Raw genomic sequence first — 13,932 nt, 5'->3', positions numbered from 1 at the left:
CACTCCACAAATGGAACTTCACAATATTTCTTCCCCCAGGGCCTCGTCAGATGGGTTTTCCCATAGGAAGAGATGATCTAGCCCTGAATATTGACCTCCAGATTTGGATCAACTGGATCCTGAGTTTTGCCTGACTAAAGACATGGGGATTTGGCCGACAGCTTGTAATGTGCTGTGGCCTTCTGTGAGATGAAATGTTCTAAGTGTAAGCTATTTATTATTGCTATGATCGAGGGCAGCATACGACCATAAATGGGAATCTGGCACTCCAATATGTATCTGTCTCTATAGGAACTTGGCTGGAGCACACACATCCTGAACATTTTCAATGTATTTTTATTTTGTTTAATAAAAAACACCAACCAAGCTTGCATGTATATCTTATATATATAAATATATACAGTATATATAAAACAAATGCGTTTGGACAACACCTTTACCTGTGGCACAAAACATAAGGTATAGAAAGAAGCGTAAGGCAAAGTCCTAATCTTTGAGCTCCCGAGCAATCTCCCCCATGCAGACACGCACTCTAGCTTGAGAAGAATCTTCTCTTCTTTGGCTTTTCAAAGAGGCTGGGCCAGAAATAATCAGACAGAGGCGAATAAATTCTAAACTCAAGATGGGTGTGAATGAAATGCTGAACATTTCAGGCAACTGGACTAGAGGAACCCACCGCGTTGCTCGAAAAGCCTCCTCAGAGGCTAATGATAACGACTTTGCAGCTGCAGCCTTGGTCTGGAGCGATGGAAGGATACTTCGATCTCATGCGGATACAACGGAGGGGTTTGGCTTCGGAATTCCCTTTTCTAGAGTGAGCTGGGGCACAGGAGGTGAGGGACCCGGTGCTGAACCTCAGGAAAGTCTAGGGGAGAAGTTCAAAGGTTGGATTGATAGGGTTTCTTTTGCAGTCACGTATAAAATAAACAACAAGGATGGAATTGTCCTTAATTGAAGAAGCTCATAGTATACTGAGCAGAAGCGATAAACCTGACACAAAGTGGTGGCATTATCCCACAATGAAAGAGGAACATCATAACTAATTTGCAGTTCATTTTTCTCCTGCTTTTGTCCCAATAGTCAGTTCAGGGTTTATTTTTTCAGCATGAGCAAACTGCTAAGCAGGACGGGTGTCATTTTGTTTTACTCTTTCTTTGAGACAGTGTTTAATTGACTGTCGGTACTTGGTTCCTCTGTAAACTATATTCCTTTGCTTTCAGTCTCAGGTTGGCAATGCTGTTGGCCATGTTCATGCCCTGGGCAGGGCTAGCATTGGTACACGTAGCAGAATAGGTAGCCATGGCGCTGTTGGGGTGGAGAGAAGAGGAGAAAAGAAAGAAAAACAAAATCAGAATCCAGCTGCAAGTCAGGGCTGCATTGAACTCGGAAAACAGTCGCTAGGTGAGCGGGTGCTGGCATGGGCATACATCATGATGTATAATGTTTCAGTTACTGGGTGCAACATTCCTTACCATGACTGGACATTTTAGTAATTTCTCTTTTAGCGCACTGATGGATCACCCTATCTAACGACACTTCCCAGGCTACAGGCTGATCCAAAGCCAGCTGAAGTCAAAGGGTTATGAACCAGCCCCACAACGACCAAAGTACATGAGAATGTACTACAAATAGTCATCAGATGCAAAGTTCACATTCGGAGCCAACCTTTGTCAAAGTTCAGGGGTGCTCAGGTCTGAGGTCCTGGCTCTAGAATATATTGGAAGGAACACGCCTGCATTAGCAGGAAGATAGACTAGACACAGCCCTTTTCCACCTCTGATTTCTATGATTGGAGATTCTTTCTAATGGCAAGTCTACCTTGGGAAAATTTGGGGGTTTACTACAGGTAAGGGAGCAAAGGTTTTGCCAGTGTGTTGCACATATTCCAAATTGCTGGTGATATTTCTAAGTGGCTGCACAATTCAGAGCTGGACCCTTAGAATTTTACATGCAGTTCAGTTATATTTGCTGCTCGAGACAGAAACTTTCAGGTGATCCAGAACAGACCCTATTCCAGGCCAAGCAGCTACCAGACCCATTTCACAGGAAAATAAACTCAGGAAAGTCCATTTTGCCACCAAGACCCAGATGGACCATGCCGCCACTTCCTGTATGGAATGGCAAACAGTTTTCTGTCACTTGCGTCCCAGCCAAGTTTTGTCAGTCACTAGCATTCATTGTTACATCACCTGAGTGGCCTGGCCAAGGAGAGAAAACTGAGCTTCATACCAAACGCCACCGAGAAACAGAAAGAACAGATCATGAACACTCACATTTCTCACTGCCCAGCCTAGAAATGGGCATGGTAGCAGTGCCATGCTTTAGCTTTAGGGAACACCATCTCCTAGACTACAGGAATTATTTGACTCAGCACATCCATTCAGGCATTTTTTTCCTAAACACTTCCTTTGCACTTTTGGTGGGGCTGTGGGATAAGATGGACTTTTATCACCGGATAAAACCTCAGCAGCATTCCTATTGGGAAACTTTACTCCCATGGCCCTGCTCCATTTTCTCTGTTGTCCCTTTTCCTGTTTAACAGCTGATCAGTAACTGTGAACATGGATGTGGCATATCCCTTTACAGCCACCGTACGGCTGTAACCTGAGACGTCTAGCACCAATTGGAGAACGAATGCACAAGGTGTTACAGAGTGTGACAGTAGCTGCCACTAAGCATCACTGGACAGCACGTACATGATCTAACAGTCATCTCTCATAAGGCCCGATCCAAAACCTACTGTAATCAAGGGGATTCCAAACTGTCTTTATTACAAATGCTCAAACTGCTTTCGACTCATATTAACTTTGTGGATGGGAAAGATACCCAGCCTGACGCAGGGAAATCATGTGGGAAAGAGGTCAAAACAGCATTAAGGATGAACAGCTTTGAATAAAATACAAACCCACCTGCACCTTTGTCCTGTATTGTAAATGTAAACCTTCAACCCTGAAGCTTTCCTGAGGTTCAATAATGTTTGGTTACATTTATTATTTATATTTATTGATATTGTGGTAACGCCTAAGAACTGCAGTCACGGACCAGGATCCCATTGTGCTAGGTGCTGTACAAACACAGAACAAAAGGATGGTCTGTGTCCCACAGGGCTTGCAATCTAAGGGTACATCTACACTCCTCAAGCCGATGTACCCAAGTTAGCTTGAATCTGGCTAGCTCGAGTCCCAGAACAGGGAAGCTGTGGCAGCACGGGCTATCCCTGGAAGTGATTACCCTGGGTTCCAGGCAGGATCAGATAGCCCATGCTGCTGCAGCGTATCTGATCCTGCCTGGAACCTGGGGTAATCACTTCCAGGGCTAGCCCATGCTGTCACAGCTTCACTGCTCCAATACCTGAGCTAGCCAAATTAAGGCAGACTCAGATACGTCAGCTCAAGCTGCAGTCGTACCCCATGATTGCAGTCTAGATATACCCTGTGAAAACTATGTTTAATTTTAATGCTACATCTACCTTTCCAGAACAAAAGTAGAAATTCCTTGTTCCCGAGAAATTCCCTGAGCAGTTTTTCAGGAACAACAGGTGTGGGTCATTCAGATAAAAGCCCGATCTGAACTGGGGAACTTGCAATGATTGCCCGATGCTGATTTAAAGACCCCGAGGAAATAAAGTGCACTGAATGAGTGAAACAATTTTTAAAAGAATCCCAATAGTTTGACAGACTACATTTCTCATGTGTACCGCAGACAATTGAGAAGTATCAGGAAATCAATTCAGGTTTGGGATTTTGTTAAGGCTGATCCCAGTTTTCTGTGATTTTTAGCTGTATCTAAATATTGTAATGTAATTTATGCTAATAGGCTGGCATACACCCCTGCTAGGGTGACCAGATGTCCCTATTTTATAGGGACAGTCCCGATATTTGAGGCATTTTCTTCTGTAAGTGCCTATTACTCCCAACCCCCATCCCGATTTTTCACACTTGCTGTCTGGTCACCCTAACCCCTGCGCAAAAGGCCATACACCACTTACGTCCTTAAAATACATTTTATATGAGACTTAAGTGGTGTCTGGGCCTGGGGATGGGTGAAAACCTGGCGGGGGGTGGGGGGGCGGTGTAGGAAGGCCTAGCATCCCTGCAATGGAAATATGCTGGGAGTTCTGCTCCCATGTAAACTTGTGTACAGCTGGAGGAGTGATAGAGGGGACCTGCAGAAGCTGCAGTGGCACCCAGGATTGGGCTGGGGAGCAGAGAGTGGGATCTGGAGGGTCTGGAATGGGCCCAGGAGCAGGTAGGATCCCCCGGGATCCTCCTTCCCAGCCTGGAGCCAGCTGCCATCCCTCCTGCCCCATGCTGAGTCTCAATATCTCCCCTTTCTCTCTCCTACCCTTCTGCCCTGCACCCCAGCCCGCCTGATCCTTGTGCTGGCTCTCTGCACAGAGGTGAATGTCATCCTCAAAGTTTTGAAAGCCCTCTAGTGGTCATTTTCATTACAGTACTTCTTAGTACAGGAAAGTGCCTGTTGGGTTGTACTTGTCTCTCGTCCTGTCTTATACATTGATTGTAAGATGTATGGAACCATATTTTCATTATACTGGTGTACACCACCCAGCACAATGGGGCCCAGATCTTTTACTGGGGCCTGGATGAGCTACCACAATACAAATAGTGAATAATAATTACACTACCCAAAATCCCAAACAGGAAGAGTCTGCTTGGAGAATGGAAAAATACTGTAGCGTTTAGTAGCACAACTCAAGGTTTCTGTTTTTCATTCAGTTAAAAATCCCAACTTCATATGCACAACTATATCACAGTTCTGGCGAAATTTCATCTCCCCTCACCAGGAAATGGCTAGACATAAATCCCAAATAGGTTCCCAGTTCAATGGGATTTGGGCATCTAATTCCTTTAAACTCCTTTGAAAAGCTCCGTCTCCACAACAGCGGCACAGCAACAGTGCTACAGCAGTGCCACTGGACCGTAGATGCTTCCTACATCAACAGAAGGGGTTTTCCTATCGATGTAGATAATCCACCTCTCTGAGATGTGGAAGCTAAGTTGACAGAATTCTACAATCAGCTTTGCTGCACCTACCGTGTGGGTTGGGGGCCACGAAATTTTTCACAGCCCTGAGCAATGTAGCTAGATTGACATAAGTTTTAGGTGTAGGCCAGGCCTCAGCCTTTTTGTTACAGTGGCTCCTGATAGAGGCTGGTTTGTCTTCAATGCTAACCGTCCTGTCTACATCATGAATTATAATAACCAGATGGTTAAAGGTCTCTCAACAATAACTTAGGATAGGAGAATTTGAGGGGAGACTAAATTTTCCACTCTAGACACATTCTACCTCAACAGCAGTCATTATACAAAAGAACAAACACCTGTCAGGGATGGACTAGGTATACTTGGTCTTGCCTCAGCATAGGGGTCCGGACTAAATGACCTCTCACGGTCCCTTCCAGTGACATATTTCTATGATTCTGTAAAATGCAGCATAGAGCTGTGCGAATAACCAATTTGTCGGTTCACCGGCAAGTCAAAAACAAAACAAAACAAAATTAAATTTCATTTCAAGTCTACCAAAAAACCATTTTTCAAATTTTTCAGAGAATTGAAAAGTGAAAGAAAAAAAAAGTTTCCTTCAACCCGAAATTAAATGTTTCATTTCAGTTTCAAGCATTTTCAATTGTTTTTTCATTAAATGAAAGGAAATTTTGAAGCAAAAAGTTGTTTCAAGCTAAAAAAAAATCGATTTTGTGGTAATATTTTGTTAGGGTTTTTTCCAGCCAAAACAACTTACTGAATTTGCAAAATATTTTGATGTTGCCAAATCTGCATTCTTCACCGAAAAAAAGATTCAGCTGAAATTCACGAGCTCTAATGCTGCAGGGCTCTACAACGGTCCCAAACACAACAGCTAACAACAGCGTCCTAGAAGCATCTTGGGCCATTACTGTAGAATACTAGGGTAGTCATGGTAAGGGATTATTATAAAACTTGGGACCCTGGGGCTGGATCTCTCTTTCACTTACTTCTATTGTACTACAGCAACCCCAGCCCAGTGAGCTACTCCGTAGTCTGCTTCATAGTTTGTGCAACTCTATTCCAGTGAATTTCTTAATCCACTCCAGAATATGACTAGCAACTGACTGAATTTTGAGGGGTGCAGAGAACAGAGTACACACACGAGAACAATTGGCCTATAAAAAATCAATAGTTTAATACCCCCACTGCTGTCTTCTTTTGGTTCCAACATAGGGATGTTACATTTAACTCCCACCAACATTAATAAGCTTTGTTTGCATACATTGTAAAATGGTGCCAAAAGGCTAGGACACAGAATTGGAAGCAAAGACCTCCTTAGTTCTAATTTTGACTCTGCTACTGTGTTTCTCTGAGGCCTTGGCCAAGTCACTTGATTCCAGTGGAATTTAGGGGCCATCTGGGCCTTAATCTCTCTGCTTCACTTTGCCTGTCTCCTAAATGGGAATAATACATCCCTAGCTAACAGGGGTGCTGTGAGACGGGGTGAGCTAACGGTTGCAATCCACCTCAAAGTTCAGCGATATGTGGTGTGGTTAAGCACAATGAAGTTTATAAGCTCCTGGGTCTTCCCTTTCTCCATTATAGGATGGCACAAGAGTTGACAGCAGCCCATTAACCTATTTTTCAGAATAGGATAGAAACAAGGGTATATAAAACTCAATCAGGTGTTTCCAAGACCCACTGAAGTAATTGCACAGGTGCATCTTTCCTGCATCTCCCAATAGCAAGGCAGCTCTGGCAGAGATGCTGGGAGTGGGGGGCTAGGTGACAAGAGTTTTTTCCTCCCAGAAGAAAGCCTCCTATAGGGCTTTCTTGTGATCACCCCAGCCTCTGTCTCGTGGACTCTACTGCTGGTGATGGGCAGGGTGGTGTGGGAAGGAAGCCATTAGCCGTTAGCACGCCTACCTCAGGGAAAGCAGATCATCTCTGTGGATCTCCCACCTTTGCTCGCCTTACATCTGCCCATGGCCACTGCCTGCAGGTGTGAGCAGCAGAGACCACAGGTTTCCCCTGCTCTGCCATCCTGCCTTGGGCCTGCACTCCGCCCAGCAGAGCTCTAGCACCTGCGGAAGGGATGGCCCCGGAGCACAAAGAGCATAGCTCTGTGTTCTGCGGGCCTCTGTGCTAACTAAGACACCTGGGCTTCAGTAGCCCAAGTAGCCCGCAGAGGGGCTTGTCACTGGGGGCGCGGAGAAGGGGAGGATCAGTGATCGGGGGGCGGGGGGATTGGAACAGGGCTGCTTGTCTTTGAAAGATGAACTTGGGAGCCCAACTCTCCATGTCACAGCAAACTAGGGGGTCACAGCAGGAAGCTGGAGGATGTAAGGGTGTGCTGGGAGTGGGTGCTGGCAGAGCTGGACCCCAAAATCACTGAGCACTCTGTAGGCCACATGTTTGCCATGTATTTCTGGGCCAGCCATAAGACGTTGTGTCAAACTGCAACCCTGAAGGGGAGAGGGCAGCCCTATGAACTGTGACCCTGAAAGGAAAGGGGTCTCTCTATCAACTGTAATGTGGTGGGAAGGGGAACCTCTATGAGTTGACTCAGGGAAGGGGAACCCTTATAAACAGTGGCCTGGAAGGGACAGAGCACCCCTAAACACTGTGACCTAGAGGGGGGAGTGCACCCATCCACACGGACCTGGAGCAGCATGGGGCACCCCTCTAAACACTGCATCTGGCCTAGGCCCACCCACCTAATCCATGAGCCTGACAGTTTCCTCCTGCTGCCGTCCTTTCTGTGCTCCCTGCCAGGGCCTGGCGTGGCTCGCGTTCGAGCCCACTTCAGTCCCTCCTCTCTACAGCAGCCCAGACCAGCCTAGCCAGCTGGCAGTCTCCTCCTTGCCTTTCCAGTGACCATGCTGCCTCCGCCCCATACAGCCCATACAGAATGCCCCCTGCCCCCTGGAAGTTACCTTTGCAGTGTCTTCTAGAATCCGTTATGAAGCCCCTCGTGTAAACAACATCTTGGGAGGGACGAGGATCTATTTTTAAAAGTGTGAGAGGTAGAAATGAGCCATGCAAGTTCAACAGACCCCCATTACCGTGACCATAACAGCTATAGGGGATGGGAAGGGAGCGGCCATCTGCACTCATCTCTCCTGGACTGTCTCACCACCCCACTCCTCCCCAGCAAGCAACACTGCGGGCAAAACCCCCAAGCCAGGATGCAATGCTGGGAGCTAACCCCCATGGGAAGGGGCTTTGCCAGCCAGGCAGGTAAAAACCAGAGGGCAAGGCCTGGCCCCAGTGTACAGGGCAAAAAAGTGGGCTCATTGAGTTCATCTAGTGTCACGACCAGACCACACTCCTTGTCTGTACAGTGGGGGTGTCCTAACCCCCTCTTTATTCTAATGTGAGGTTGCGGTGTGGACATGGTTGAGGACCACTGAGCAAAGGTACCAACATACAGGGGATGCCACGTGACGAGTGATTGTTCGTTGCATGAGTGATGCGAGGAATAGGCCCGATTGACTTTGGGCAGCAGAGACCTTTGATCGGGTATGGCTCTCTAAGGCCAGCACAGGGGATGTTGCTTAGCTGGGCTGACATTGGGCTGTGACAGGATGGAGCAAGCCTTTCATTTAAATTCAAGCCACAGTGCTAAAAACATCCACCAGTCACCTACCCCTCCCCACAAGCCAGCACAACCTGAGTTCCCTCCATCCCCCAGAGAGCAGGCCCCAGCTGGCTGGGGACTGCCCAGAGACGGGAGGCGAGGGCTGTGAATTGTATGAAGCGCAAATGCTAAGGAGATTTTTCCCTTTCTGATTTTATGCTGGCAGCATTTCTCATGGCCCAGTAACTCCCAGAACATGCTATCAGGCCGGCTTCCACTCGTGGAGAGGAACGCCCGCCCCTGCTCCTTTTAGCAAAGTATTTATCACTTCCTCCCGCCACTGCTCCAGAAAGCTCCCTCTGCTATGTGGTTCAGCGGAGAGGGAAGCTGGGCCCCTGTTTTGCTACCCTGTTTGTATATTTCCAATATTGGCAGGTCACCTTGGGTGTGAGTGGGAGCAACCAGACCTACCAGAGCAACAATGCCAGTGCCAGGAAAAACACTTTCCATGGCAGCAATGAACCTCGCCTGCTCACGTTTTCCCCTTGGCTTAGTCTTGTCCTTGTTAAAATAAAAGACCTGAGACTTGCGAGACCCAGAACTGAGCAGGTTCAGGCTGGTGCTCTGGGGCCCAACAGCTGAGTCTTGTTGTCTCCTTACCCAGCCCTGCCCCTGTGCCCTAGAGCTGACCAGACAATGCTGGGACGACCCAGCTGAGCCTATTGCTAGATCAGGGTACGGGAAGTTCCCGGAACTTTCCCAACCTGCCTAAGGATGGAAGAGTCACGTCAGTTCTTGGCCTCTCTGCTGAGACTGCCAACAACAAGTTAATGCCTGTGCACTAGGAACAAGAGAGAGGAACCACTCACTAATCTCACATTCGCCACCAGAAGGCGACTTCTTTCAGAGACTGGTGCCACCCACACCTGCGTTCAAACAAGCATCCCCCAGAGGAAAGACTCGGCATTCCCTCTCCGCTCCTACCAGCCACCCCAGGGCACAGCGGTTCTAGTTTTTTAACAACAAAAGTGGCCAGGTCCTTAAAGTGCTCAACAAAGGCTACCATTGTATCAGCGTCCCCTTACCAACGTGGGTGTTCTTGTGGCATTTAATCTAGATGCTGTATTTCAAATGAAACAAGCCAGAAATTAGTCACATTAAATTTGATTCTTTATTTAAGCAAGCTCACAAAATGTAACGGCTCCGCCTTTCCCTTCTCCCTCCATTCTTTCTTTAAGCTGTCTGAACTGCATAAAGGGGCCACAAAGAGACAAGAAACAGCCCCCTAGAGAATCTCTGTTGCAAGGGGGTTTCTTGCCTGGCACAAGGCTGACATAAATGTTCTATGCTAGCCCTACTTGCAGCCCCAGGCATAGGGTGTGTGTTGAGGATGGACCAGGGCAGGAGGGGTTTGGCCAGAATGCTATGTGCTCCAGCTGTGCAATGCCTATAGGGTGTTGTTACAAGCCAGTGCAACTTAGCGCAGTGCTGGGGCTGCTCTAAATTGTCCCAGGAAGCCTTCCAGGTCAGAATTAGGGAGGCACAAAGGTGGCTTAAAGCCTGAGTGTGGGAAAGGAGCAACAGGAAATCTGGCCCAAGATATGGCTCTCACAGGGTGCTCCCAGTGAGCGTCACTGTCAGATGAAGAAGGAGCTCTGAAGGTGATGGCTGACCAAGGCCAGAGGAGGCTGATCACCTAGAGATGGGATATGCATTCACCTGTAAGGCGAGGCTGTTCCCCAGGAGAGATAGTCAGTGGGTCTTGGAGCTGGGCGAGGTACTATGGGCTGCTCCACCGCAGTCACGTCCCCTGAATAGGATTTGAGAAGGGAGGCGTTCTTGTTGGCCAGCATAGCTCTCTCGTTCCTGCGGAACTTTGCTCTTCGGTTCTGAAACCACACCTAGGAGGAGGGGGAAAGACAGACAGGCCAGAGATTATAACCTGCTCCATTGATGTTCTGCTACTCTCCCTGCATTATCAGATACTTGGGGGCCCAGGCACCCTGGTGTGATGGTGGCCTGGAGAGCCAGAACCCCGTTGTGAGGAAAGGACCAGCAGTGGACGGATGCACTGTGTCTGAAGGAGGAGCTTCCATTATGCCTGAGCAGCTAATCATCTTCCCTACCCAAGGTGAAGCAGCAGCATGTGGGAGGTCATGTGCTTCCAAGCTGGGACCCACAGGGGAGTTGCTCATGAGCTGGATCTCTCCTGCTTCTGGATATTCCAGGACCCAGGATGATGCTGGTGGCCTCATGTCTCCACCCCAGTGCCTGAGCACCAAGGATCCTCTCAGCGAAGATGCAGATGTCCTGTCTGGCCTTTAAGATCACGACTGCTCTTGGAGGGGCTGCTGGCTGCTTGAACCTCATTCCTGAATGACAGGGATTCTTGTGAAGCTGCTGCTGGTCCATTGCCCTGAGCTGTAGAAGCGGCTGCTTTTATGTTAGGATTTGCCCTGCTGTCCTAATGCATGGTGATTCCTTTCCCTAGCTATGCCTGGCACTCATGCCCTGCCCTAAAATACAACACACATACCTTTGCTGCTAGCCCATGCATACACACACATATGTATGCGCACACACAAACACTCACGCACGTGTGCGCAAGTTATTCAGCTCAGTACAGGGGTACTAGGTGAATTTGAATGGCCTGTGTGGTGCAGGACGTCAGACTAGATGATCTAACAGTCCCTTCTGGCTTTAAACTCTGAATCTATCAATGAACAAACATACACACATGCTCACAGGTGTTCTCTCTCACACACACGCACGCGTGCACACACCCACAAGCTCTTTCCCTTCAGTCCAAGAAACCATCAGAATTTAAAAGGCCGATTTCATTCATTCCCTGACCCGTCCCACTCTTGTGCTCTCAAACTGCTCAAGGGCTTTACTCTCACCCTCCGCACATCTTGGGGAAACCCTGCTTGGCTAAACTAGCAAATGTAAGAACAAGAGAGAGTTTATGCTGTTATAACTCTGGTGATAACTGATGTGAACAGAGGTTTGGGAGGTGGACTGTTCCCTGCAATGCCACTCTAGGCCTGGATACTCACTGGGCAGTGGGTGCATCCGTTCTGGTTAAATAAATCTAACTCAAACCTTCATCAGAACCTCTGGTGGAACCCAAGTCTCCTGGAACTTGGATAAGGCTGTGAGCAATTTGTTTCCTTGTATCTTTCAGTTTCATACAGCTCTGTGTTTCTGGGCTCTGGCAAGGATTGAGAAAGGTCACTCACAGGGTGTTTCCAGCCTGAGCAGAAGCAGGAAGCCTTGGCAACCCCATGAAGAACCCTATGCTGTTGTGATTCCCTACCCGATCTTGAAATCTCTTGAGGTTCAGAACAAGTCGAGGGGATCTTTAGCTCTGATGCGGACCATTGGTGGCACTCTGGTGGTGTGATGAGACTCCCTGGGTGCACAAAGCTGGCATAACCAGCTCTCTCTGCCTCCCTCTCCACAGGACCTCTAAGCAATGGCACATGGTTAGAGTGATGCTGCACTCCATCAACCCCCATCCAACATAATAGCCCTTTGGGGCCTGTTACTGCTGCCACAAGTCGTGAGGCTGCTTCATCTTGCACAGGGGCACAAGGGGGGTTCAAACCTGCCTTTGCTTGCCATACTGGGTCTACACGGAGTGCACCTTAGCCAGGCCAGAAGGCTAAAGCCACGATGCACAACCCAACTTTGGGATCTGAGCCGAAAGTCTCAACCTTTTGAGGTTTCTCTCATCATGATCCAGAACCTTCTTCTCTACCCCCAAAAGTAGCATACATTTGCCACCATAATTAAATATTGGGTGTAATGCCTCCATAGGAAGCTCAGTCTACAGTGTATAACCCACACAGCTCACTTTGGAGAAGGCTTCTTGACTTGGCATTTTTGCCTGTGTCGTCAATCTGATTACAAAAATAGACACCACTTCCAAGCCCCTGCTGAGTTGTCTCTGATTGCTAAAGCAGATGAGATTTGCACTTGTGTTTCTTTCATGGCACATTCCTACAGAATTTAGTGAATTCTCTCCCTGCTATAGAATTCCATAATCTGGCTGAAAAATTCTACAGAAAGGATCCTATTCTCTATTAAATTCTTTGGATTTTTCAGATTTTGGCTCTTGTCTTTGTATGGATTTGTACAACACCTAACGCAATGGGGCCTCGATCCCAATCTGGGGTTCCGGGGCTCTACTGTGATAAAATTATTGTTTTTGTCCTGTTTGATTTCTAGAAAACCCTAATGTTTCACCCTATTAAATATGATAGAGCTTTTCAGAAGGATCTCTATGGCATTTAGTTGTTTGAGAGCTTTACTGACAGTAAGACCTATATTCTTGTAATGATTTTAAGGCCCATGTTCTTTAACAATCCTCTATCTCTGCAGCCATCCTGCTGGCTGAGTGAATGCTAAAGCCATGGCTTGCTGACAGTACCTGGATGAGATGGGCAGAAGATTGACTTCTGGCATTACTTACCTGAACTCTGGCTTCAGTGAGGTTGACTCTGCGTGCGAGGTCTTCTCGTACAAAGGCATCGGGGTAATGTGTCCTCTCAAAGACTCTCTCCAATGCCTGGAGCTGACTGCTGTTGAAGGTGGTCCTGTTTCTTCTCTGCTTTCTTTTCTTCTTCTCTTCTGAGTTCAGCTGATCATCTAGAATGGGAGAGAATCAGACAGGTGAAGTGCTGGAACTAGATTACTCGTATTTCTGAAGTATCAACATTTACCTTTTTTTTTTTTTTTTTTTCCCTTCTTTTTTTAAACACGCCTAATTTAGATCTCTGCATCATTTGGATGAGAGATAAAAACCAAGATCCTGGCCACTTGGATCAAAGTTGAGACCACATTTTTCATAGATTCATATAAATTAATACATTTGGAGGCCAGAATAGACCATCTTTAATATCTAGTCTGACCACCTCTGGAACACTGGCCAGAGAACTTCCCCTAGTGATTCTTGTATCAAAACCCATAACTTCTGGCTGAGCTAGAACAGACCTTTTAAAAAGAGATTCAGCATCAATTTTGGAAGTCTGGGCCTATGGCATCATGTCCCTTTCTTCACCTATTTGTCCCCTTTCTTGAAGCTGTCTTTCTAATACAAATGTTTCCCTCTGTTCCACATTGCAGAGGGGAGCAAACCGATGAAAACCTTCCAAAGTTTGGATAGGAAACGTGGAGGAAAGTGGAGACTAGACTGAATGATTCCCTCTGCCCAGTGCTGATAGAAGCCCTTCTGCGCAGACAACTTATTGCAGACATAGGGTCAGAGCCTCATCTGGTATACACTGGCATAGCTCCACTGAAGTCAATGGACCAGATCCCCATCTGGTGTAAATCAGCAAATCTTCACTGAAATCAATTTTAGGA

The 13,932-nt window shown here is 47.3% G+C and overlaps 1 protein-coding gene across 2 annotated transcripts in view; it reads right to left on the bottom strand.

The window, feature by feature from the left end:
- Positions 1-1,166: 1,166 nt before the first annotated feature.
- Positions 1,167-13,932, bottom strand: part of PRRX1 (paired related homeobox 1) — a 78,699-nt gene continuing 65,933 nt past the window's right edge. The window contains exons 2-4 of one of the 2 annotated variants that reach the window (XM_065409880.1): positions 13,040-13,215; positions 10,285-10,466; positions 1,167-1,305 (exon numbers count right to left, since the gene is read on the bottom strand). In XM_065409880.1, the coding sequence (XP_065265952.1) occupies positions 1,167-1,305; positions 10,285-10,466; positions 13,040-13,215 (497 nt within the window). Of the gene's footprint in view, positions 1,306-7,935; positions 7,991-10,284; positions 10,467-13,039; positions 13,216-13,932 lie in introns of those variants that run through there. The other variant, XM_065409882.1, reaches the window with a different exon arrangement.

The sequence above is a fragment of the Emys orbicularis genome, chromosome 8 (genome assembly GCF_028017835.1).
Source record: "Emys orbicularis isolate rEmyOrb1 chromosome 8, rEmyOrb1.hap1, whole genome shotgun sequence".
In the NCBI taxonomy this organism is placed as follows: domain Eukaryota; kingdom Metazoa; phylum Chordata; order Testudines; family Emydidae; genus Emys; species Emys orbicularis.
Note: the sequence above shows the minus strand (reverse complement) of the source record. Positions and strands in the feature narration are given on the sequence as shown.